At 42.5% G+C, this 24600-nt stretch overlaps 1 protein-coding gene and 1 pseudogene across 2 annotated transcripts; one reads left to right on the top strand and one right to left on the bottom strand.

The window, feature by feature from the left end:
- The first annotated feature begins 555 nt into the window (after window positions 1-555).
- Window positions 556-19180, top strand: CD48 (CD48 molecule). Of its 2 annotated transcripts, none has more exons than XM_064593785.1 (4): window positions 556-747; window positions 12916-13215; window positions 16974-17102; window positions 18810-19180. In XM_064593785.1, exons 1-4 carry the CDS (start codon window positions 666-668, stop codon window positions 18887-18889), a joined length of 591 nt encoding a protein of 196 aa, XP_064449855.1. In that variant the 5' UTR covers window positions 556-665; the 3' UTR covers window positions 18890-19180. The 2 variants fall into 2 exon arrangements, with proteins under 2 accessions (XP_064449855.1, XP_064449854.1); XM_064593784.1 differs by having other exon boundaries at window positions 16836-17102.
- A 2483-nt stretch (window positions 19181-21663) lies between these two features.
- Window positions 21664-24284, bottom strand: LOC135364631 (heterogeneous nuclear ribonucleoprotein A1-like; annotated as a pseudogene).
- Window positions 24285-24600: the final 316 nt, after the last annotated feature.

Here is a 24600-nt window from a genome sequence, read left to right as displayed (position 1 = left end):
TGAAATTTCTTAGACCACAAGGCTGGGAAATCCATTCATTTGGGCCAAGTAATCTTGCTTTTTCTACTAATGTTCAGTAGATAGGCCAATGTAAGGGTACAAGCAGTAACTTTATCATAAAGGAGGAGGAGCCTGAGGGTGGGGCTTAGGACATGGGAGATCTGATTTCCTACATTTTCTGCTCTGAATGACACATATCACCTATTCCTCTCATGACTTAGGGTTGGCTCAGGCCAGAAATCCCCTGCAGTATTGGTGAGTACCTACTAATTTTAACTTCTGGATTAATCAGGGTGACTCATGCCTGGGAAACCAAAGCCAGATATTCTCTATCAGGAGACTTTAGTCTTTTCTTTTTTTTTGGATTTTAATCTTTTCTGAGCACTGACCCCTCTGAGAATCCAACAGAAGCTATGGATCCTCTCTCCAGAAAACAGAACCAACTGCACGTTCAAACAGAACAGTTAATTTCATTTTGCTTCCGGGGTGCTCTCAGATATGGGGGCTTCCTGTTTTTGGTCTCTAGGCTCCACCCATGAGTTGCCGAGTGTCTAAAAGGTCAGCAAGTGTTTCTCTAACCTTCGGCCATGATTTCAAGGGCTCTGGAGCCCTTAGTCCCTTTCTAGCCTGGTTCTGGCCTGTCTCTAGCGTTCCTGGGAAGTAACATGTGCTCCCAAAGGTGGGAGTGGTGTCTGGCTCTGGAACTTCTAATGCTGCCTCATTTGTTCCTGGCAACCAGCATTCAAGGTACTTTACACAAGTTGTGTGCATGTGATTGTGCATTGAAGGCCTGGGTGAGATGGGAAAGGGGATACGGGGTGGGGCTTGGTCCTGAAAGTGGAGTGTGATCTCCAGGCAAAAGATACTTCTATGCTGGTAGGAGGGCTGTGGCAAGTTGGGGAAACTTTCTGAGCCTTGGAGAATCATCCCCTCTCTTTTCCCAAGGGATCATGGCAAAAACAGGACCTCAGGGAGACGGGGAAGGAGGCCCCTCAGATTTTGTTCCATGCTTTGTTGTCTGGGAAGATGTTGTGTTTTGTCTTGTTTTGCATTTTGAGTAAGAGGAAGCTGCCCATTGATTGCTGCCACATTTTCTGCTCTGTACACTATGCTCCCTGAGTCATTCTCGAAGCCTCTGTCTATGCAAGGGTTTGTGTCCTGAACAAAGGTAAATGATGTTGTCATGGTCCCAAAGAGAGATCTAAATTGAAGGAAAGGAAACTCAGAGAGGATTGCTCTCTCTAGGGTCTCTGAATGAGGGTCTGAGCAGAGGCCTGAGGTGCTTCAGTATCAAAGGAGCCCCCAGTGTCTAGTTGTTAAGAGTTAAGGGTCATTCCTCTGCCATGGGCTGTTCTTGTCCCCCTGATGTACCCAGGGACTGAGTTAACGCTCCTTTCTGTTACAGCTCTTCACTTTCCAGTACCTTTCTTTTCGGGTCAGCTGAGAAGTGGGAGTTAAGCTGTTGCCTTTCTCACTATTCCCCCTAAGAGATACTCAGGTTTTTTCCATGTCAAAGGCTTTAGCGCTCATACTATGGAAAAAAAAAAGAGTAAAAATGAAGAAGCACAGGGAACCAACACAGCATCATAAAATTACGGTGTAGCTTTTAGCGAGAGGAGACAATCATGCTCAGTCATGCCCTGCTGACCACTCCTGCAGGACCTCTCAGGATGGCAGTACTTTGGATTTGGTTGATGACTGTATACATTTAGACACACGATGTCTTCAGGGCATTCATAGCTGTGTGGGCTCTGTGGGGCTGACTCAACTCAGAACACTGATATGGCTTTGCGAGTGGGGGCTGATACGAAATATTAATTCAACTTTGGGAAAGATAGTGCTGCTAAGAGAACTGGAATATTTCAGGACTTTCTCTAGACACAAGGGCAATGTGTCTAAATCTCTTCCTGCATAGATTATGCCCACAGATGGTCCTCTTATTCCCAGTTTATGACTTCTCCCCTATTAATCATATCCATTTACATTTAACTTTGCTGTTTGCCTTGAAGGAGGTGCTTTCTCTGTTATGGCTAGGTTTTCTGCCCAGGATTCACTGCACTGTCCTCTCCCTCTGCCCCTCCTGTAGGCTGCCATTTTTATGTAACTTCCTCCTGTAAGCCTCCCGATTATGATTGGTGAATTGCTTGTTTGGTTGTTTGTCTCCTTGAGAGGACATGAGGACAGAGACCATGTACTGTGCTAAACCCCAGCAGAGTGCCTGGAACATAGCCGGGGCTCAATAAATAATTGTTAAATATATGAATGAATGACTTCAAAGAACTTTCTTTTGGGCTCTATGTCTAGATCTTCCTGGGGACATAGTAGTTCTCTCCTCCCTGGTAAGGGATACTTTGGTGGAAGAATTTGAGAAGCATTTTTAAATCTCCTCTTTCATCCCTCCTCAGGCTTGAGTCTCTCAGCTCTCTGATTTCAGGTACCCTTCACTACTGGGCATCTTCCTCATCTGCTCATAGCACTTAGCAGAGTGCAATGGAAGCAGCATGTGCTGGGAATCAGAAGACCTTTGTTATATCTGAGTTCCAGGCCTCAGGGTTTTCTATAAATCATAAAAGCTTTCTCAACTCATAATGGGTATAATAATATGCTTCCCATTTTTTCAAAGAGTTATTATTAAGATCAAATCAAATAAAGAATGTGGAATTGCTTTGCAAATGTGACACACACAATCTGAGACAGATAAGAGCCTGGGAAGGACATAAGTAAACTTCAGAGCCCAAAGCTCTCTCTTTACCCACAGATCTGAATTTTTAACTGCTTTTTAAACATCTCCAGATTCTCCAAACATATGCCCCAAATCTAATTCATCATCTTTGTTCTGGCTATCTATTGCTGTGTAATAAGGCACCACAACTCTGCAGCTTAAAATAATAATCACATATTTTGTGCACGAATGAGGGGGTGGACTGTGCTCAGCCCCCTGGGATAGCTCATGTGTGTGTACCCAGATCATGTTGGGGCTTGGGGTCATCTTTGAGGCTTCTTCACTCATGTGGCTGGTGCCTAGGCTGAGTAATACTACAATAGCTATGTGTCTGATCTTCTCACATGGCGGCCAAACCTCCCCGGTTGAGTATCCTGAGAAAAGTAGGCAAACGCCACATGGTCTTTTCTAACCTCACTTTGTGAGTCATACTTCTGCGGTCTCCTACTCATTGAGGCCATCAACAAGGGGAGGGGACGTAGATAACCACCTCTTGATGGAAGGAGTGTCAAAAATTTGCGGATTTAAAAAACATTTTTATAATCTGCTGTTCCTCTGCTGTTTGATTTCTCAATAAATGACATGTCTATGTCCAATTACTGAAGCCAGAATTCTGGAAGCCATCTTCACCTCGATTCTTTTCCTTGCCTGTCATATCCAATGAGTAAGTCCTATTAATTATACCTTCAAAAAGTCTCTCAAATATATCTAATTCCATCCACCTCTGCTGGCAGATAAACCACTTATTCTAAATCAAGACATCATTTTCTTGCATCCAATTACTACAATAATAATTGTAGTAATCCTGCTTAAAAGCTCCTTTTTTTAAAAAAATTAAATTCTTCTCTCTGTCTAGTATTTACCATACTGCCATTGGTATAAATTTTCTAAAATGATTATCTTTTTATTTTACTCTTCTTTTAAAAACTCATCAGTGGGAACACCTGGGTGCCTCAGTCAGTTGGGTGTCTGCCTTCGGCTCAGGTTACAATCCCCGAGTCCTGGGATCAAGTCCCGCATCGGACTCCTTGCTTGGCAGGGAGCCTGCTTCTCCCTCTCCCTCTGCCTGCCACTCCCCCTTCTTGTGCTCTCTGACAAATCAATAAAATCTTAAAAAAAACCCACACAACTCATCAGTGGTCACCATAGTGAAAGAGAGTTACAACAGACACTGAGCATAAGCTTGCACTAGATAATATGGCCATTTCCTACCTTCCTCCAGGTGTTGTTCTAATCAACTGCACTACATCCACTTCCTTAAATGGATCTTGTTTTTGTGGGTCTCTGAGCACTTGATACTTTTCTTCTCCTCTAGCTGGAACATTGATTACTCCTAGTCCTCATCTTTCCCTGGCTAATTTCTACTTAAACTCATTCCTACTCACACTTTCTATGGAAGCCACTCCTGACCCCTAAATTCAAGTGATGTGCTCCCTTAGTATTCCATATTTTCCTTATGCTAACACTTATCACCAATAGTGGAATCATCTGATTAATTGTCTGTATCCACTAGAATGGAAGCTCCCTAAGGTAAGGAGCTATGTCTCTTTCATTCTATGCATGGTGCCTACCACAGAGCCTAGTCCATAGTAAGTGTCTATTCTACATTTTTTAGAAGAGTGAATAAATGAATAAATTGATGTACATATGTATGTGTTTATGGATGGATCGATAGATGGAGGGAAGGAAAAAGGGAGGGAGGGAGGAAGTTGTGAATCATTGTTTCAGTCAAGCTGGGATCTCAGCAAAGAATTTGCCTCTTATTTCACTGAAAAAATGGGGACTGGAGATCATTAGGCAGAAAACCTCTCAACTTGTTGCCTACCACCTCTAAACTACAAACTTCTCTACATCCTCAACAGTCTTGTCCTCCTTCTCTTTTCCCTCAAAGCATGAAATATCTCCCCTTTCAGGCAAGACCTGGGCCATTAACTCTGCTCTAAACCCCCTCTAGCCCAATGCCATTGGTTACCTTCTTTCTCTTCCATGTCTCCTTCTCCACTGGCTCCTTCCCTTGACCTATCATAACTTGTTTTTTTCCTTCTTAAATAAAACTAAAAAATAAAACCAAAAACCTCTTTTTACCTTCCATGTCCCTCTACACAATGCCCTATCAGTTTCCTTCCCATTCACGCTGAAATGTCTTGGAATAGTTTACTTTTGTTGTCTCTTCTCCCTTGCCTTCCATTGAGTTCTTGACCCATTGCAATCTGGCCTAGTAAACTCATTAGTCTTCCCATCTGAGGAAATAATACTCTTGCCACCCATGACAAAATCTGGGGTCCTGGTATCCATTGTCAAATTATTTCCTTAAGATATGAGGCAGTTTAAGATGGTAGCATAGTAAGATCTTGAACTCATCTCCTTCCATGGACGCAAATCCAAGACTACACACAGTACAATTCTCTCTGAAAAGAACCTGAGAACTAGCTGAACAGCTACTCTACAACAAAGGATAAAAGGGCCACATCAAGATGGTTAGGAGAGGCAGAGAAGCAGTATCACCAAAATCCCATCCTTGGCATGGCAACCCACCATTGGGAAGGGTTCCCACAAATACAGAACTCCTCTTTGAGAAACAAGGGTTTTTTGCCCTATATCAGGCACCCCAACCTTTGGGACCTGCACTGGAGGTACAAGCTCTCCCCCAAATATCTAGCTTTGAAAACCAATGGAGCTTATAGCCAGGAGAACCGTAGGACTGTAGGGAATGGAGAGTCCACTCTTGAAAGGCTCACATGCAGATTCACTCATTTTATGACTCAGCACAAAAACACAGTTTGAAAAGATATGGCATATCATATGTGAAGGAGATTAATTTGCTGATTGTAAAGGGTCTTCCCCAAGGACAAAAGCTTGTTGGGATTCTATCCAGGAATGGAGGTCCTGGTGGGTGTCATTTTTATGTTCTGTCTCTAGCTTGCTAGTGCTGTTGGGTGCCATTTTTGCACTCACTGTAACCTGCTAGCACCTGCTCTGTTGTGATGCTAATGCAGCTCTCCCCTCTCATGCAACTTCCTCAGTGGTCTAGTGTCCTGCTCCCTTCCCACCTTCCATAATCCCTCCAAGCCAGCAGGCACACACAGCTCACATAAGGGACACCCCTTGACACCCTGTTTGACAGTTCAGGGGGATTGTGTTTCTGGACCCATGGGTTTGAAGTAATCAGAGACAGTGCAAGAGACAACCAAGAACTAGGGCAGGGTTAAATAGTAAGATTCATCACCTACAGAGGCCACCACTTCAATACTGAGAGAGGTAGTTGTTTTGCCTGACACATAGAAACAAACACAGAAAGTAAAGCAAAATGAGGAAACAGAGGAATATATTCCAAATGAAAGAACAAGACAAAATCCCAGAAAAGAACCTTAATAAAAGAGAGATAAATAACCTGATAAAGAGTTCAAAGAATGGCCATAAAGATGCTCACTGAACTCAGGAAAAGAATGGATGAACACAGTGAGAACTTCAACAAAGAGAAAATATGAGGAAGTACCCAACACAGAAGTCACAGAACTGAAGAATGTGACAACTGAACTGAAAAAATGCACTAGAGGGGTTCAATAGCAGGCTAGATGATGCAGAAGAAATAATCGGTGAGCTGGAAAACAAGACAGTGGAACTCACATAAGCAGAGCAGCAAAAAGAAAAAAGAATTTTAAAAAGTGAAGATAGCTTAAGGGACCCATGGAACAACATCAAATGGAATAATATTTGCATCATAGGGCTTCTAGTAGGAGAAGAGAGAGAGAAAGGGGCAGAACACTTATTTGAAGAAATAATGACTGAAAACTTTTCCAACCTGGGGAAGGAAACAGACATCAGATGCAGGAATTCCAGAGATTTCCAAATAAGATAAACATAGAAAGACCCACAACAAGACATTAAAATGTCAAAAGTTAAAGGTAAAGAGAAAATCCTAAACACAGGAAGAAAAAAAAACTAGTTACATACAAGGGAACACCCATAAGGCTATCAGCAGATTTCTCAGTGGAAACTTTGCATGCCAGGAGGGAGTGTCATAATATAATCAAAGTGCTGAAAGAAAGAAACCTCCAACTGAGAATACTCTACCTGGCAAGATTACCATTCAGAATTGAAGGAGAGATAAAGAGTTTTCCAATAAGCAAAAGCTAAAGGAATACACCTCTACTAAAGCAGCCCTAAAAGAAATGTTAAAGGGACTTTTTTAAGCCTAAGAAAACATATGAAAGTAAAAGTCTCACTGGTAAAGGTAAATATATAGTAAAGGTAGTGGAATAATCACTTACAAAGTTAATATGAAGGTTAAAAGAGAAAAGTAGTAAAAAATAACTGTAACTGCAATAATTAGTTAAGGATGCACAAAATAAAAAGATGTAGAATGTGACAGCAACAACATAAAATGTGGTAAAGGGGAGTAAAAATGCAGGGTCTTAGAATGCATTCAAACTTAACTTGCTAGCCACTTAGAGTAGACTGTTATATATATATATATATATATATATATATAACATATGACATATGTGAGCCTCATGGTTAACCACAAAGCAAAAATCTATAATAGATCCACAAAAGATAGTGAGAAGGGAATCTAAGCACAACACTACAGAAAGTCATCAAACTAGATTTATGGTGGTGACCATTTTACAATGTATAGAAATGTTGAATTATTATGGTGTACACCTGAAACTAATATAATGCTGTATGTCAATTATACTTCAGTTTTTTTATTTATTTATTTTTAAAGATTTTATTTATTTATTTGAGAGAGAGAGAATGAGAGAGAGCAAGCACATGAGAGGGGGGAGGGTCAGAGGGAGAAGCAGACTCCCTGACGAGCAGGGAGCCCGATGCAGGACTCGATCCAGGGACTCCAGGATCATGACCTGAGCCAAAGGCAGTCGCTTAACCAGCTGAGCCACCCAGGCACCCTATACTTCAGTTTTAAATATTACTTCCTTAAAAGGTTATACAAGTTAGTTAAATGGTTGATCTCATCAGAGAACTCTTGGTAACTCCATAGTAGTATCTTTAAAACTCACATCATTTCTTCCTTAATAGTTTTACTAGAAGCCATGTGACTTGATTTTAGAGTGATGAGAACTTCTTCTTTAGGACCTCTTTCACTTTCCTGGGTAGACTCTTTGGTATGAAATGATCACTTTCTTTGATCTTGTTCCCTCCTTCCCCATTTTAGGTTTTCTTTTCTACAGACAGGAAACATGGCTAGGCACAGGAAAAAGCTGCTTCATTTTTTATTGTAAACTGCACGTAAACACAGTTACTTTATCCTATGCATCCAGACACATAACCGAATACTTCTTCCTACGATGCTTCCTAACTTTCTTTACAGTTACTTCCCCTGCCTTTGAACATATGCAATTGTTGGAAGCCAAATCAAGATTTTGTCAATTTAAAATTAAAGAAAACCCCCACATAAATATATTATAGATAAGAAAGATATTAATTTATCTGAATTTAGTAGACGATTAGCAGATTAAACCACCATCTTGATACCCCAAATTGTATTACTCCATTTCTGCATTAATTTTGCAATCTGTATTTGTAAAGTTAATCCATATTTCTTCTTTAACTTGTGAAAGAATTATAGAATTCTTTCAGAAGACTAGAATATCTTATATCCCTTTTTAAATGGTCAGTCAAGCATTCTTTGACTGCTTGTATCTTCAGGTTCATGTTGCTTTTCCAGGCCACCCTTTCATTAGATATTTCAAAACAAAATTCACTGTTCCATTTTCTGTTTTCAAGCGTAATCTCAGCCCTTCTGAGGCTGCTGGATCGATATTTCAAGGTTTCTTTTAGCTGCTTTGCATTGACTTTAGATATCTGAAAACTTGAATGCCATATTCAACACATTTTTATGTTGTTGGGTTTTTTTTTTTTTTGAGAATTCCTGGGCACCTCTTCCACTGCTCCTCTGCTTTCTTTGTCATAATAATCATCTTGGGTGGGAGGATGGGTTAGCCTGGTGATGGGTATTAAAGAGGGCACATTCTGCATGGAGCACTGGGTGTTATATGCAAACAATGAATCATGGAACACTACACTAAAAACTAATGATGTAATGTATGGTAATTAACATAACATAATAAAAAATTTTAAAAAAATAGTCATCTTTTATTCATTTATTATTGATTTTATTCATTTATTATTATCAGGATCCAGCCATAAGACAGGGCTCCACTGGCCCAGTTTGGGCATATTTTCATATTTAAGAAACACAGTTCATTGGTCATAAGTAACTAAATAGTAACTCAAATTTCTACTTACAGTCTCTCAAAAGATGTTAAAGGAAATCCAATTTATAAACTACAGTAACATTTCCTACACCCACCTTTCCTGTCCTCTTCAATCTTCTCAAACCATCCCATCCATCTGCTGCCCAGACAGTCTTATTCTTCTGAGCCCCAATGCACTAGCACCCCTATTTCCTAAACTGGCTTGAGTGGCCTTGGTATTTGCTTATCTCTTCCTTCCCTCCCTGCTCATCAGTCCAAACTGGTCTTAGGAAGTAAACAAGAGGGAGAAGCTGAATGGAAAGTAAAAATACGAAAAATATTTTTGACTAGCAGGAGGTCATGAAAGAAGAAGACTGGGAGCACTTATGTATACATTTTATCACTGTCATCCATTTATTCATTGTCTACTAGATACTAAATATCAACCGAGTATTGTGGAGATTCAAAATTGAGCAAGATATTGTCTTTATCTTTGAGAAGCTTACAAAATTAGTGACTCTGTGTCTGCTATGGTTTCTCCCTATGCCTCACACTAAATTTTGAAGTTCTTTTGAGCATTTTGGGAATACCTTTGCCAAACATGATCTCTTTGTCCTTATAAAGCAGATTCCATTCTCACAAGGAGAAAGGATGCAAGGTATAACTGGGCCTGGATCTTAACTTGAGTCTATGTGCTGTGTATTCTTCATTCTTTCTCATTGGATGCATGCTTCTTTCTCCCCCCCCAAGGAAGCTTTAGGGAACTTGTCTGTTCTGATAGAAGTCCCAGCACATGTCCTAGGCCAGTGACCTGGTTTTGTGTTACCTCTTGTGCATGCTGACACCTTTTATTTTTAGACCATTAGGATACAAGTGAAAGCTGATTGAGGAGCTGATACAATATTTTTGGATTTTAGGCCCCTTCTTTCACATTCTTCAATCTTTCAGATTCACATATGAACATCCATTTCTAAAAAATGTATCATTAGTCTAGTCCTTATTTTACCACTGTTTTGGTATAATAAAATAAGTTCAACAGGCAGTTGTTAAACATCTTAATAACTTAGGCATAGTACTAGGTGTTATGGATACAAAAAATAATGTAGGTAATAATAATAAAACAATACATGACCTTTATTGAATGCTTACTAATCTTCCAGGTATTGTTCTAAGTACTTTATTTGTATTAATTGATTATTTGTATTAAGTTGTATTCTAAACATTTTATTAATGTAACTCTGTATTAGTCAGAGTTCTTCAGAGAAACAGAGCAAATAGTCTATATATAAATATATAGAAAGAGATTTATTATGAAGGATTGTCTCATGTAATTATGGAAGCATAACCCATAATTGTGTACTTCTCTATATGGAGAAGTCCCACAACCTGACATCTACAAGCTGGTCCCACAGGAAAGCCAGTGGTGGAGTTCCAGTCCAAATCCACAGGCCCAAGAACCAGGAGACCCAATAGTGTAAGTCCCTGTCCAAGTCCAAGGCCCAAGAACCAGGAACACTAATGTCCAAGAGTAGGAGAAGATGGATGTCCCAGCTCAAGCAAAGAGTAAATCTGCCCTTCCTCTGCTTTTTTGTTCTTTTTGGGTTATGGTGCCTACCGCATTGGTAAGGTGATCATCTTTACTCTGTTTACCAATTCAAATGCTAATCTCTTCCAGAAACACCCTCACAGACACATCCAGAAATAATGTTGTACCAGCTATCTGGGTATCCCTTAGCCCAGTCAAGTTGACACATAAACTTAACCATTACAAACTTTATGAGGTAATAACCAAAACAAAGACAGAGAGGTTTGATAACATGCTCAAGGTTACATAGCTAGCAAGTGGTAGAGCCAGGATTTGAACCAAGGCAGTCTGATTTCATCACACTATAATGGAAAATGAATTAGACTCATAAGACTCATTTGTTGTCTTTAGGAATCTTATAGTCTGGTGATAGAAGCAGGTAGTAGACATTAAACAGATCATTTCAATATAATATGATTGCTAAGATATAGACGTGCACAGGACGTTGTATCTTTCCTTCCTCTCTTCTTCACTACCGACGTGTATGATTCTTAAAAGGTCATTCTGGTGGTTGGCCATCACTTTTTACTGAGAAATAAAAGGGGGTTAACTCTAAGTTGTGCTGTCTTCCTGAGCATATGTCTGACACTTACTGGAGAGTCTGCCAAGGATGACTTAGGCCAGTAGTTCTCACCCAGAATGGGGGTGGGACATTTGCGATATCTGGAGACATTTTGATTGTCACATCTGGAGAAGTGCTACTGGTCTCTAGTGGGCAGAAGCCAGGAATGCTGCTGAACATCCTGTAATGCACGAGGACAGCTCCCACAACAGACTTACCTGGCCTAAAATGTCAATAGTACCAAGGTTGGAAAACACTGATCTAGGCTGTCTATTGTCACTACTTCTATTAATTCACATGGAAACAAGTAACAGAATGAGAACACATCTAGAATATATGTCCGGTGGTTTTAAAACCCCGAAGAGAATGTCCTGCTGGGCTGCATGCTCTACGAGGCTAGAGCTTCCATCTGTACTTCTGATGCTAGCGCCTCATGCAGTGCCAGGCACATGGGGCTGTTCAAATACTGTTACTGACCCTGAATTGGTTACGTCACAGAGATGACAATGTGTGGAGTGGACCAATCAGAAGCACTGTGACAATGAATGCCCAAGTATGTCTGCATATGACTAGGCGCAGGATAAGTGCTCAATAAAGTGTTGAAGGCAGAGATGGATGGTGGGAAGGATTAATAAATAGAAACTTGAAAGCCCTGGGGACAGAGGCATTTTCAATCTTTTTTTTTCAAAGATTTTATTTATTTATTTGACAGAGACACAGCGAGAGAGGGAACACAAGCAGGGGGAGTGGGGGAGGGAGAAGCAGGCTCCCCGCAGAGCAGGGAGCCCAATGCGGGACTCGATCCCAGGACCCCAGGATCATGACCTGAGCTGAAGGCAGTCGCTTAACCAACTGAGCCACCCAGGTGCCCCCAATCTTTTTTTTTATTCATTTCAATCTCTAGTTGAAGAGAATACTTTTGGAAATGATAGATTTGTGGAAAGTGAACAGCTGGATGTATATATGATATTGAACAATATTACTGAGATTTTGTGTGACAGTAGATGAGGCCAGAATAATACAGGTCGTATTTCCTTTTTCCTCTACAGGTAGCTTCTTTCTACTGTTCTTTCTTAGCCTATATATAGATACCTAACTATATCCTCCTCCTTTGTTCTTCTCCCTCCACAAAGGGTCAACACACCTCCCTTCATCTTGCATCTTCCTTGCTGTCATCTTTTCTTTGCCTTAACCAGACAAGGTTTGGGCACCCTCATGAAAAAAGAACAGAACAGCAAACACAAATAGGAACAAAAGTGAATTTAGTTAGAATGAGAAAAGAAACCCCAATGTATCACAAGTTTTAAAAGCTGAGAAATACTACAAAAATTATGAATGCCAGAAAAATAGCATACTATTTTTATTAATGAAATGCCTTCATGCTTCTATAATACTTTGCTACTGAATAACTCTGGCTTCCATTCACTTCAAACTTTGTTTCTTCTCTACTTCCTGCCTACTGCTAGAGAAGTAAATCGAAGCAATAAGGAACACAAGCCCAGAAAGGGGATGTGACTTGTCATCATTTTATTTGAAAATCTACTGGCATGAGAGCAAGGGAGACTGTCGGGGCCAGCGTCATCCTTTGTCTTTATCTTCTGGGGCAGAACTAGAAGGATTATCAGCAACATGCCCTACCCTTACCCACCCTCAAGCTCCAGCTTTTACTGAATTCCTGATCAGAGGCCAGACCCTCTGGTGAAGACCATACTTACTGTTTCCAAGCAGAAACCTCTTCTCTCTTCCCTGTCCCACCAGGTCAGGTGAAAGCTTTGGTTGCTGGGCCCCTCTGCCCTCCCTAAGATGACTCTCACTCTCATGACAGGTCATTCGGAACATCTAGTGACCGCCATCTCAGGCAGCAATGTGAGTCTGCAAATCTCCAGTTTGCCTGCTAACTACACTCAACTCACCTGGCTTTACACCGCTGATCAGAAGATTCTAGAATGGGAGTCCAAAAGGACTAGCTTCTTCAATTCTAAGTTTAAGGAGAGGGTCCGACTTAATCAAAACCATGCACTGTGCATCTATAATGTCCAGAAAGAGGACAGCAGCACCTACATCTTCAGGGTGTTGGAGGAGTATGGGAGAGAGAAGGAGTGGTATATCTCACTGGAGGTACATGGTGAGTTTGGGGAGTCCCAATCTAGGGCCCTGGATGGACCACTGGGGAGGTTTCCTAGGGCACATGGGGGCCCTCTCCGGGAGGAGGATAGAGAAACCTCAGGACAGGCTTCATTCATTTCTCCTGGAGCCAGTTCCTCTGGGGAGTGAGGCTGGGCCAGCAGAACCCAAACTGATAGCCTTGGGACATTTAAAAGTTCTTCTGATGTTAGTGTCTGAAATGTGAAGAAAGGGAAAACCATAGAAATGATTTCCTCTCTAGTCTCTTCATGCTCTCCTGTGATCAACCCAAATCAGTTCTGAGCTCATCTTAATAATATACCTGAACACAGACTTTATCAGACTTAAGGAAAAAGTTATAAGAGACACAGGATGGGGCAGGAGCTGTTAAAGGAGGGTTTTTTATTTTTCAAAATGGAGGGGACAAAAACTTCCACTCATAGCTCCAGCCTAACCGGTATGTGTGGAATAAGGACTAGGATATTATACTTGGAATCAGACAGACCTGGGTTTAAAACCTCGGTTGCTAGCTCACTTCCTAGCTGTGTGACCTTGGAGAAAGATCTTAACGTCTCTGTGCCCATATTTGGTAAGTTTGTTTTGATGGCAAGTAACAGAAGCCAATTTGATGTAAATTTAGCAAAAGAAAAAAAAAGAGTCTATTAAAGAAACTAGAGCTTTTTAAAGCAATTCAAGGAACTGAGAAGAGTTAGGAAGGGCTGAACAAGAGGAAGAATGAGAACCAAGGCCAGCCCAGAGTTCGCAGCCTCAGGAATCTGTGGACTGTGCCTCTTTTGATCCCTGCCGTGTACATGACTTACCTCTCAAAGCCTAGACTTTTGTAACTCTTGGTTTAAATTCTCAGAATTTAAAGAGAAATTTAAAGAGAGAAACTGATTGGGCGCCTGGGTGGCTCAGTTGGTTAAGCGACTGCCTTCGGCTCAGGTCATGATCCTGGAGTCCCAGGATCGAGTCCCGCATCGGGCTACCTGCTCGGCAGGGAGTCTGCTTCTCCCTCTGACCCTCCCCCCTCATGCTCTCTCTCTATCTCATTCTCTCAAATAAATAAAATCTTTAAAAAAAAAAAAAAGAGATAGAAACTGATTAAGCCAACTTGGTTCAGGTATGCGTACCTGATCAAAATATTTATGGCCCAGAGTGTCAGCTTTTAAGGCAGAAACATGATTCCTGGGGAGGCCTCCGTGGTGTTGAGGTAGGCAAAAATTAGAGAAGAGGGGCGGGGCAAACATCCAAGACAGGGGCTACCCGAGAGCCTCAGGGCCCTCATATTGTGAAGATAATTATATCTTCCTTTTAGGATATTATGAGAATCAAAGTAGAAAATGGGAGTGAAACATCAAAAATGAAGGGGTTTTTCCCAAACCAAATCATTTTATCATGCAGTTTCCTTCTACCAGATGATTACCAAAAATACAAATACAAGATCTCTAGAAAATATTCAGAAAATATCTGTAATCTTTCTTCCCCAAAACAGTGTAAATGAAGAGTGTCTTCTACAACCCACCAGCTCAATGGTCCCTGTTCTAGGAGGCTGGAGGCTTCTTCTCACGTACTTCCTCTAAATCACACGGCCTGAAAATTCGGGAAGTCCCGGAAAAAGGAAAAGATTCAAAGTCTCTTACAGTGGTGTCAGGAAAAGCCCAACTTTGTATTATTTACTAATTTCTGTGGTAAATACTCCCACCACAGCCAACTCCAAGTTACAAATGGTTTCACAATCAGCTTGCAACATTCCTGAATATTTTAAATTCCACAAGCTGGTGTGACGTAAGCACACCTGCCTGGACATAAAACCCTCAGGATGGGATTAGCTGCAAGCTCGTTCTTCAGTACAGCCCCTGAATTTCTGATAGCTCCAGTGAGGCATCTTAGAGCCAGACTACCCTGGCTGGCTCAACGAGCCCCACCCACAAAGCACCCAGTGCGTGCTGCTCGCCCTGTGAAATGTGGAAGATGTAAGACAAGAGGTTAGACCACAGGAAATGGCGAAAAATAGTATGAAAATTGCTCAGCTCAAGCATGCAGGGGAAGTCCGGCAATCTCAGGGGGTTTCACATAGGAGACGGGTTTGGAGTTCAGGAGGCCAGGCAGGGGAAACTGCTATTGCCCACCACACGCTTTCAGCCAGAGGCGAGCTCTGATCTGGTCAATTCTTGGCACGTTTAATCCTTTGACACCAGAGCAGCACTGATTCTGTAGGTGTTTTACCCATGGCCAGAATGAAAAGGCCCAGAGGGTTTCAGAAAAAGTGGCCCTGACAAAGGAAAGAGCAGATGCTGGGATTACCTTTCATCCCATCTGGTGGCAGGACAACATCGGTGATGATGAGGTGACCTCCGACATGCACAGAACACTTGCGCCCTGCAAGAAGTACTTCCTAACGGACAATGCCATTTTGTCTCACTAACATCATGCTATGAGGTAGAGTCAGTTTACCCATGAGAAGAAAATTTAAGGGGTTAATTATTTTGATACTGGCACTCCATGAGAGCCAAGTCCAAGACCCAGGCTGGTCTTACTCCAAAGCTACTGTTTGTCCTTTGTATCTCTGCTCCATCCATCCATCCATCCATCCATCCATCCATCCATCCATCCATCCATCTATCCATCCATCCATCCATCCATCCATCCATCCATCCATCCATCCATCCACTCATCCATCCATCCATCCATCCATCCATCCATCCATCCATCCATCCATCCACTCATCCATCCATCCATCCATCCATCCATCCATCCATCCATCCATCCACTCACCCATCCATCCATCCATCCATTCATCCATCCATCCATCCATCCACTCATCCATCCATCCATCCATCCATCCATCCATCCATCCATCCATCCATCCACTCACCCATTCATCCCTCCATCCATCCATCCATCCATCCATCCATCCATCCATCCACTCACCCATCCATCCCTCCATCCATCCATCCATCCATCCATCCATCCATCCATCCATCCATCCATCCTTGCATCAGATACTTACAGATTTCTATCTGGTAAGCACTGTGCTAAACCCTGAGATACCAAAGTTAACAGACACAATGCTATTCATCACGCTAATGTGTGCTGGGGGTTACATGAGGTTCTTCTCTGTAGCTCTTCCAGAATCAGGGAGAGGGCTTTGCCTTGTACAGGGTAGCATCTCCTACCCCAGGACTCTTGCTGAATCTGAGTCTAAGAGCTCTTGATGGACAGGTGGGCCACGGTGCCAACTGTGGGCTGGTGCTGGAGAAGGAGCCTCACCTAGCTCAGACAGTTGGGATACTAAATCTGACCCCAGGAGATTTTTGCTGCTCTTTCTGGCCCACAGATAGTCATAACCCCATTTTGTTTCTGGGTGCATGGCTCCCCCTCCTGGATCCATTTTAGCTTCACCCTCAAGGAGTAGCCCTTCCAGTCTGAACCTCCAGAGGTCAAAGCTGCTCACTGGCTCCCCCTGTAGGGCCCTCTTCTCCATGACACCACTTTCTGCGGCACTCAGCACCCCTCCCTAGCTCCCTTTGTATTTTATTGGTTAAACTCTCAAAGCATAATTGCCTCATAAATGCATAAACCCATTGTCTCATCTTACAACATCCTCCTCATCTTCAGATCCTGTACCTAAACCTGACATAAAAATCTGGAAGACACAGGAAGTGAACAATGCCTGTCATCTGCAGCTGTCATGTATGATCCCAAACCAGTCCATAAACTATGCCTGGTATGGGGACTCAGGGCTCTTTTCAACAGGGCTCCAGAATTTTGTGCTTGAAATCACCGTTGAGCCACAAAACTACTCCAAGTTTTACACCTGCCAAGCCAGCAATCCTGTGAGCAGTAAGAATGACACTGTCTATTTCACCTTACCTTGTAAACTAGGTAAGAAATACTCCCCAGGGAGCTGGGGTGGGGGGGAGCTAGGGTAACTAGTTTTCTTTTGCATGACATGAAGAAAGGTGTGGGGATCCTATTCAGCCTCCTGCTCAGATGGAGGATCCCATAGGCATCTGTGAGACCTGAGAGACTTGGGTTCTACCCTGGGCTCTGCCACTAGCTCTCAGCAAGCTTATCTGGCTTTTGTGGAGCTCACTGTCCTCACCTGCAAGGGCTGGCTGGCACTCCTACCCTGCTCTAACAATGCATGGTCCTAGAATTTGAGGCCTGGGTAATTGTAGGACAATCTGAGCTGTCAGGGTTGAGCAGGAGAAAAGCCCAAGTGGGACAGCAGACCAGACACAGTTGAACAGGTGCATGAAGGGGTTTCTGGCAGACAGCCTAAATCAGCAAAAGAAAGAAGGGCCAAGTAGATGAGCACAAGCAAGAACAAGTAGTGAACAAGAGTGAGGGCCTTATCCTAAGGCAGAGACTCTGCTTTTTAGAAAGACAGACTCTGGGTTTCATGTTTCAGATTTCTCTGTCTCTTGGGAGGACCCACTCACTTGAGCATCATTGCTGGCTCTCTATCAAGCTTACACAGGTCCTGTAGTAGGATAGCCAGGATTGGGCAGTAAGCTCATAGGTTTTGGAGTTAGGTACTTGGGGTTAATCCTGGGATTGTCACTTAATAGCTAAGCAAGTGACTTAGCTTCTCTAAGTCATGTTCTTCTCCAAGTTGTATCCTTCTTAAATAACAGACAAAATGGTAATCCTTACCTCATGCTGTTATGAGGACTAAATGAGACAGTATAGATACCCTATCTAGAGCAGTGCCCAACAGGTCTTCAGAATGGTACTTAAATTAGAACCAGTTCCTTCCATTCTGGAGACACTAGGGGTTTAGGGGACCCCTCAATAAATTTAGATTACTATCCCCAGCATTCTGGGTCTTGTACTTTCTACACCCCTGAAACCATATCCCCGAGTATACATATCCATACCGTTCCAGAATAACTCATATCTGTGGTGCCAACATTTACCTGAGTTCCCTGTCATGGCAGTCATCAGGGACCATGGCCCCCAGAGACACTGATCTTTCCCGGTCTTCTGGGACCTAATGTACCCTCCCTCCTGTGCTGATTTCTTCACCTCTGTTCCCGCACAAGGATTATGGAACGTGTACACTCTTCTTTATTCTTCCCACTTGACTGGCCATGCCTCTTCCAGTCTCTCCTGCTACCACAGACCCTATGCGACAGTTCGGTGTCTGACCATGAGACCACCTTCATATCAACACCATATCCTGAGATCCAGAAAAGAGACACAGTCCCTATCCTTTATAAAATGAGGGTGACTGTTCATCTACAATGAGGATGAAAACAATAATAAGGCCCTTTTTTGGAAGGGCCAAGCCAATCTTGTCACTTTTCAGCCATCCAAATTATCCTAGAAAAGCACCCCTAATTTCCCTTTCCTACTGTATCACTCATTCCCTTTTCTTTTTATTTTCTGCTTCCTCTCCTGTCCTCTCCTCCATCCCCTCTGTTCTTACTCCTTCTCTCCCTTTCCCTTCCTGTCAGTCTTCCCCTTCCTTCTCTTTTTCCCTCTTGGTATAGATGGGATGTGGGGTGGAGAAACAGAGAGGGGAAGTAGTCCTGCCTTCCCTAAAGTCAAGACACCTAAGCATTTGGAGTTTTCTTGCTCTTTCAGCCAGATCCTCTGGAGTAGCTTGGATTGCAACATGGCTAATGGTCATGGTACCCATTGTTCCTGGCCTCCTATGGACCTGAGACAAGCTCTTCTAACTCAAGAGTGAAACTTCAAGACAGCTGGACCTTGCCTTCATCAGCAACCATGCTGTTAACCAAGACAGGAGCTCAGGCTACATGGGATGGTAGAAAGTGTGCTATTGAAGCATCTACAAGGATTTTCAAATTAACTTTTTAAAAACTACAGTTAATATTTTATTTTATATCTCCTAGTTATTTTCCAACATACATACATAGATAACATATATTCTTCCCACCAAAAGATATGATCACACTATGCAATGTTTCCTTGTTTAAATAAACGATGTGACCATCAACATCAAACTGTCAGACAATGTCTGTTCCACTGGCCCAGACAAACGGGATACAAAGGGGAAGAGCCTGGGGCTGTAGGCTCCTACAGGTTGTTGTGTCTGAGGAGTTAATTTGTGCTATCTCTGACTCTTGCTCCCACATCCATGCCAAATCTCCTGGGGTTCCTTCCAGCTTTGCCTCCCCCCCACACCCCGCCCCACCCAAGTTCTGGCCTCCTCTCTGAGGAGCATGCTCTTTAGGTTTCCTGGGAATATGGGGTCAGGCTTACCCCTCAGGAGTGAGCATGCAGCTTTGCCACATAAAAAGGGTCCCTCCCAAGCCTTTCCTGGGGAGCCGAGCACCACCACTCCCTTTGTGGGCAACTCTTCAAGTCCTATCTGTGTCACGGGATCTAATAAAACCATCAAAAGAACAAAACGTTCTCACTAGGGTCTTCCATTACAGGAAGGTAGGAGCCCCCAGGCCCAGCACTGATAGAACACCTGGGATTTCTGTTGTGTGTTTCCCTCCTCCAGGCTTTCATGGGCCTGGAGCTGGGAGGGCCACTCAAGGATGTGTTCCCCCTTCAGGGAAGTGTCCCACCACAGATCACTTTTCGTCTACATCAAACCAGCCTTCCCCGCCATCCAGCCCTCCTCTGTGTCAGAACATGCTGTGTGCTCACCAAACTCTCACGTTTTCCTCCTGGGCTGTCCTGGTTAATTTTACGTGTCAACTTGACTGGGCCCCAGAGGTGACCATATGTTGGGCCCAACATTATTCTGTGTGTGTCTGTGAGGGTTTTCTGGATAAGATTAACATTTGAATCAGTAGCCTGAGTAAAGCAGATTATCCTCCCTAATGTGTGTGGGTCTCACCCAATCAGGTGAAGGTGTGAATAGGCTCTCCTTCCCACAAGTATGGAAGAATTCCTTCTGCCTGACTGCTTTTGACCTGGGACATTTGGATTTTTTTCCTGCCTTCAGATGCCATCACCAATCCTGAGTCTCCAGTCTGATGACTCAGACCTTGGGACTTGTCAGCCTCCATAATTGCGTGAGCCAATTCCTTATAATAAATCTTTGTGCGTGTGTGTGTGTGTGCGGCTCTTATTGGTCTGTTTCTCTGGGGAACCCTGACTAATACATGGGCCAATAGAAAAGCTACCTTTCTCAACTCCCTTTCCATTTAGTTGCGGCCATGTGGCTGGTTTTAGCCAATAGAAAATGGATGGAATTGATGTGCCAGGAAGTGAGGGACTCTGAGAAGTGGAGCCACATAATGCAAAGGGCCTGGGTCCAAGCCATCACATGGCAGGCGGCTGCCTGGTCTACACTGAACATGCATAGGAAAGTTTGGCTTTTGTTTGTTACCACAACATAGCCTGGACTCCCTAAGTCTCCCACCATCCCCTTCTGTCCAGCCTGTGGTTCCATCTCCATCTCACCTCTGATCGGCTGGCACCTTCCCATGGGACTGTCTAGGTCTCTTTTCTACATGCAGCATCCTTCCCTTTGCCCTCACTTTTTCGTGGCAGAAGAGGTTTTTTTGAAGGGACATGCACATACACACACACACACACACACAAATGGAATCAAAGAGTATTTCTGGGGGAAAGCAGTAAGAGGAAAGAAATGTCACTTTATTTCAAAAATAAGCAGTCCTTACCTGCTAAGGAACAGGCACACCTCTCCAGGCATCATGTTTTGATTGGATCCAGTTACTTGAAGACCAGAGGCAAATACTGCCTTTGACAGCCCAGGTCACTGGCACCAACTATTCCCTGCCTCTTTCCCTCAAGCCAGTGCCAGATACATAGTTTGTTGGACTTACTGCAGAATGAAAATGTGGGGCTCCTTGTTCAAAAAGCAGGGAAAAAGTCCCATTAAATGTACTAAAATATAAAGGTTTTTCCTTTATTCCGCAGCCTTTCTGTACTTGGGATGATATTTTAAATTGCTATTTAATGTTCTAAGTAAAGGAAATTTAAAATTTAAATTATTATTATGAATTTTATTGTTATATTGTACAATGTTAGTTTTGAATGAAACATGAGAATATTTAATTTGTATGTGAAATAATTGAAATTACTCAATTCATATTTGGCAGCTTATACATGCATATGCATTTTGTTTTTGCTAGAACAGTAGAAATCATGCAAAAAACTAACTTAACTTTTTTTATTTTACTTCTTTTTTTTTTAAAGACATTTATTCAGCATCATGATCAGACTATTACATTTAGCAATCAATGGGTAAAAAAAAAAAAACTACATTAAAACCCTTTGTTGGAATGCTTTACACTTTCCACAGAACAGAAACTAAAATAACCTGTTACACAATTAGTCACAAATACAGTCCTCGAGTTTTTTGCCCATACACATGAGTATTGTCTAAAACACGTCTTCTTTGTAGCAACTAGGCTCGGCCACCACTGTGCTTGACTGAGTTCACAAATCTGTTATAACCTGTAGCTTCCCTGTCTCTTCTTTGGCTCTCCTCTCCTGCTAAGCTTTGTTTCCTGGAAGTAATGAAAACCTTCTGCCACTGCCGTAGCTACTGCTGCTGCTGGAACCATCACAGCCACCTTGGTTTCGTGGTTTGGCAAGGTATTGGCCTCCACCACCATAGGGGCCAGAGCTTCTGCCTCCAAAATTTCCTCCTTTCATGGGTCCAAAATTTGAGGATTGATCGTTGTAATTGCCAAAATCATTATAGCTTCCACCACCTCCAAAGTTGCTTCCATCATTACCAAATCTGTTATAGCCATCCCCACTGCACCAGATCCACCACCATTTCCACTGCCACCAAAGCCATGTCTACCACTGAAGTTCCCTCCATGACCAAAGTCATTCCCACCAAAACCACCTCCATGACCATCACCAAAGTTTCCAGAACTACTTCCACCTCTTTGGCTGGATGAAGCACTAGTCATCTCTTGCTTAGATAGGGCTTTCCTTACTTCACATTTGTGGCCATTCACAGCATGGGACTTTTGAATGACATTCTTGTCTACAGAGTCATGGTCATCAAATGTTATAGAAGCAAAACCTCATTTTCCGGGTAAGATGGTTGCAGTGCATGTGCTGAGGACCTGGAGCCAGAATGCTGGGCGGCTGATTTGTGTTCGTTACTTTCAAACATCTAAAACATAGGATAGGATAATGTATTCCATGCTCCATATCCTGAGAAGGAATGTGAATAAGAGGAGAGAGGAGTCTAATGGGTAATTATGGACATTAAAACAATAAATATTATACAGAAATGAAGGTATCATAATGATCATTTTGTAAGAGGCCCACTTTAATCATAAATAGCATCAAGGTGAGTTTATAGCAGCAATGTCCACAATAGCCAAACTGTGGAAAGAGCCAAGATGTCCTTCGACAGATGAATGGATAAAGAAGATGTGGTATATATATACAATGGAATATTATGCAGCCATCAAAAGGGATGAGATCTTGCCATTTGCAACGATGTGGGTGGAACTGGAGGGTATTATGCTGAGCGAAATAAGTCAAACAGAGAAAGACATGTATCATATGACCTCACTGATATGAGGAATTCTTAATCTCAGGAAACAAACTGAGGGTTGCTGGAGTGGGGGGTGGGGTGGGAGGGATGGGGTGACTGGGTGATAGACACTGGGGAGGGTATGTGCTCTGGTAAGCGCTGTGAATTGTGCAAGACTGTTGAATCTCAGATCTGTACCTCTGAAACAAATAATGCAATATATGTTAAGAAAAAAAAAGAAGAAGAAGATAGCAGGAGGAGAAGAATGAAGGGGGGGATATCGGAGGGGTAGACGAACCATGAGAGATGATGGACTCTGAAAAACAAACTGAGGGTTCTAGAGGGGAGGGGGGTGGAGGATGGGTTAGCCTGGTGATGGGTATTGAGGAGGGCACGTTCTGCATGGAGCACTGGGTGTTATGCACAAACAATGAATCATGGAACACTACATCAAAAACTAATGATGTAATGTATGGGGATTAATATAACAATAAAAAAATTTAAAAAAAATAGCATCAAGGTGAATATAATCCAACGTTTTGATTTGCATTCAGAAATCCAGGTTGCTTCTAATGTTGTCTAACTGACTACTGTATGTCCAAGTGAAATTTTATAACAAAAAAGAAATTGTTTTAAATATACTTGATTTTTTCAAAATGAGAATCATGTAAATTAGAAAATAATGAATCAAATGAATGTTATTTTTAAAATTTAGCCAGTAAAAAGAATTACAAAGAAAATAAAATCATCCATAATCATATCGCTGCTAACATTTAGATCAAGGTATCTGTATACACAGCTATTCTTTTTATAAAAATGAGATCATGCTATATCTACTATTTTGTAATTTGATTTTTTAATTTAACATTATGAGTAACTTTACATGTCAATAAATAATTCTACATTAAAAAAAAAAAAGAAGGGAAGCAAAACCTCTCTTTTTGCCACTGCCCCAGTCAGTCATGATCTCAATCACTTCAATTTTCCCATACTGTTCAAAATAATCTCTTAGATGGGGTGCCTGGGTGGCTCAGTCATTAAGCATCTGCCTTCGGCCCAGGTCTTGATCCCAGGGTCCTGGGATCGAGCCCCCCATCGGGCTCCCTGCTCCGCGGGAAGCCTGCTTCTCCCTCTCCCACTCCCCCTCCCCCTGCTTGTGTTCCCTCTCTCGCTGTGTCTCTCTCTGTCAAATAAATAAATAAATAAAATCTTTAAAAAAAAACAACAACAAAACCCAAAATAATCTCTTAGATGATCTCCTTCAGTGCCTTCTTTAATGCCACCAACAAAAATCTTTTTCACAGTTAAGTGGGCACCAGGTCTTTGAGAATCTTCTCTTGAGACAGCCCTCTTTGGTTCTACAACTCTTCCATCCACCTTGTGTGGACTTGCATTCATGGCTGCATCCATCTCCTCCACAGTGGCATACGTGACAAACCCAAAGCCTCTGGAGTGCTTGGTGTTTGGATCTCTCATTACCACACAGTCCGTAAGCATTCCCCATTGCTAAAATGGCTCCTCAGACTCTCAACGGTTGTTCCAAAGCTCAAACCACCAATGATGAGCTTCTGCAGCTGTTCAGGCTTTTTGGGAGACTCTGACTTAGACATGACGGTGGGAAGGGAGACTTTAACAATGCCTACTCGGCGGTGTCCACGGGCAGAAAGGAGTAACCTAACGAACATATCTTTTTATTTTACTTCTTGAGGCACATACATTTTTCCAACACTCTGTGGAAGCCAGTGGCTTTCATGACACAATTCCTTTGAAGTCATTTTGAGTCTCTGTGAACTCCTACATGCCTTTGATCCACTGGATTCTGTACTCGTGGGGCACCACGAATGTGTACATTTGGATGAGGCAGCCAGAACAGGATGGACATGCATACTGCATGGATTTCCTCTGTTCATGTGCATGCTCCATTGT

The sequence above is a fragment of the Mirounga angustirostris genome, unplaced genomic scaffold (assembly GCF_029215605.1).
Source record: "Mirounga angustirostris isolate CCGP_5_RB_7025 unplaced genomic scaffold, mMirAng1.0.hap1 SCAF_6, whole genome shotgun sequence".
Lineage (NCBI taxonomy): Eukaryota > Metazoa > Chordata > Mammalia > Carnivora > Phocidae > Mirounga > Mirounga angustirostris.
This window is presented reverse-complemented; position numbering and strand designations above follow the sequence as displayed.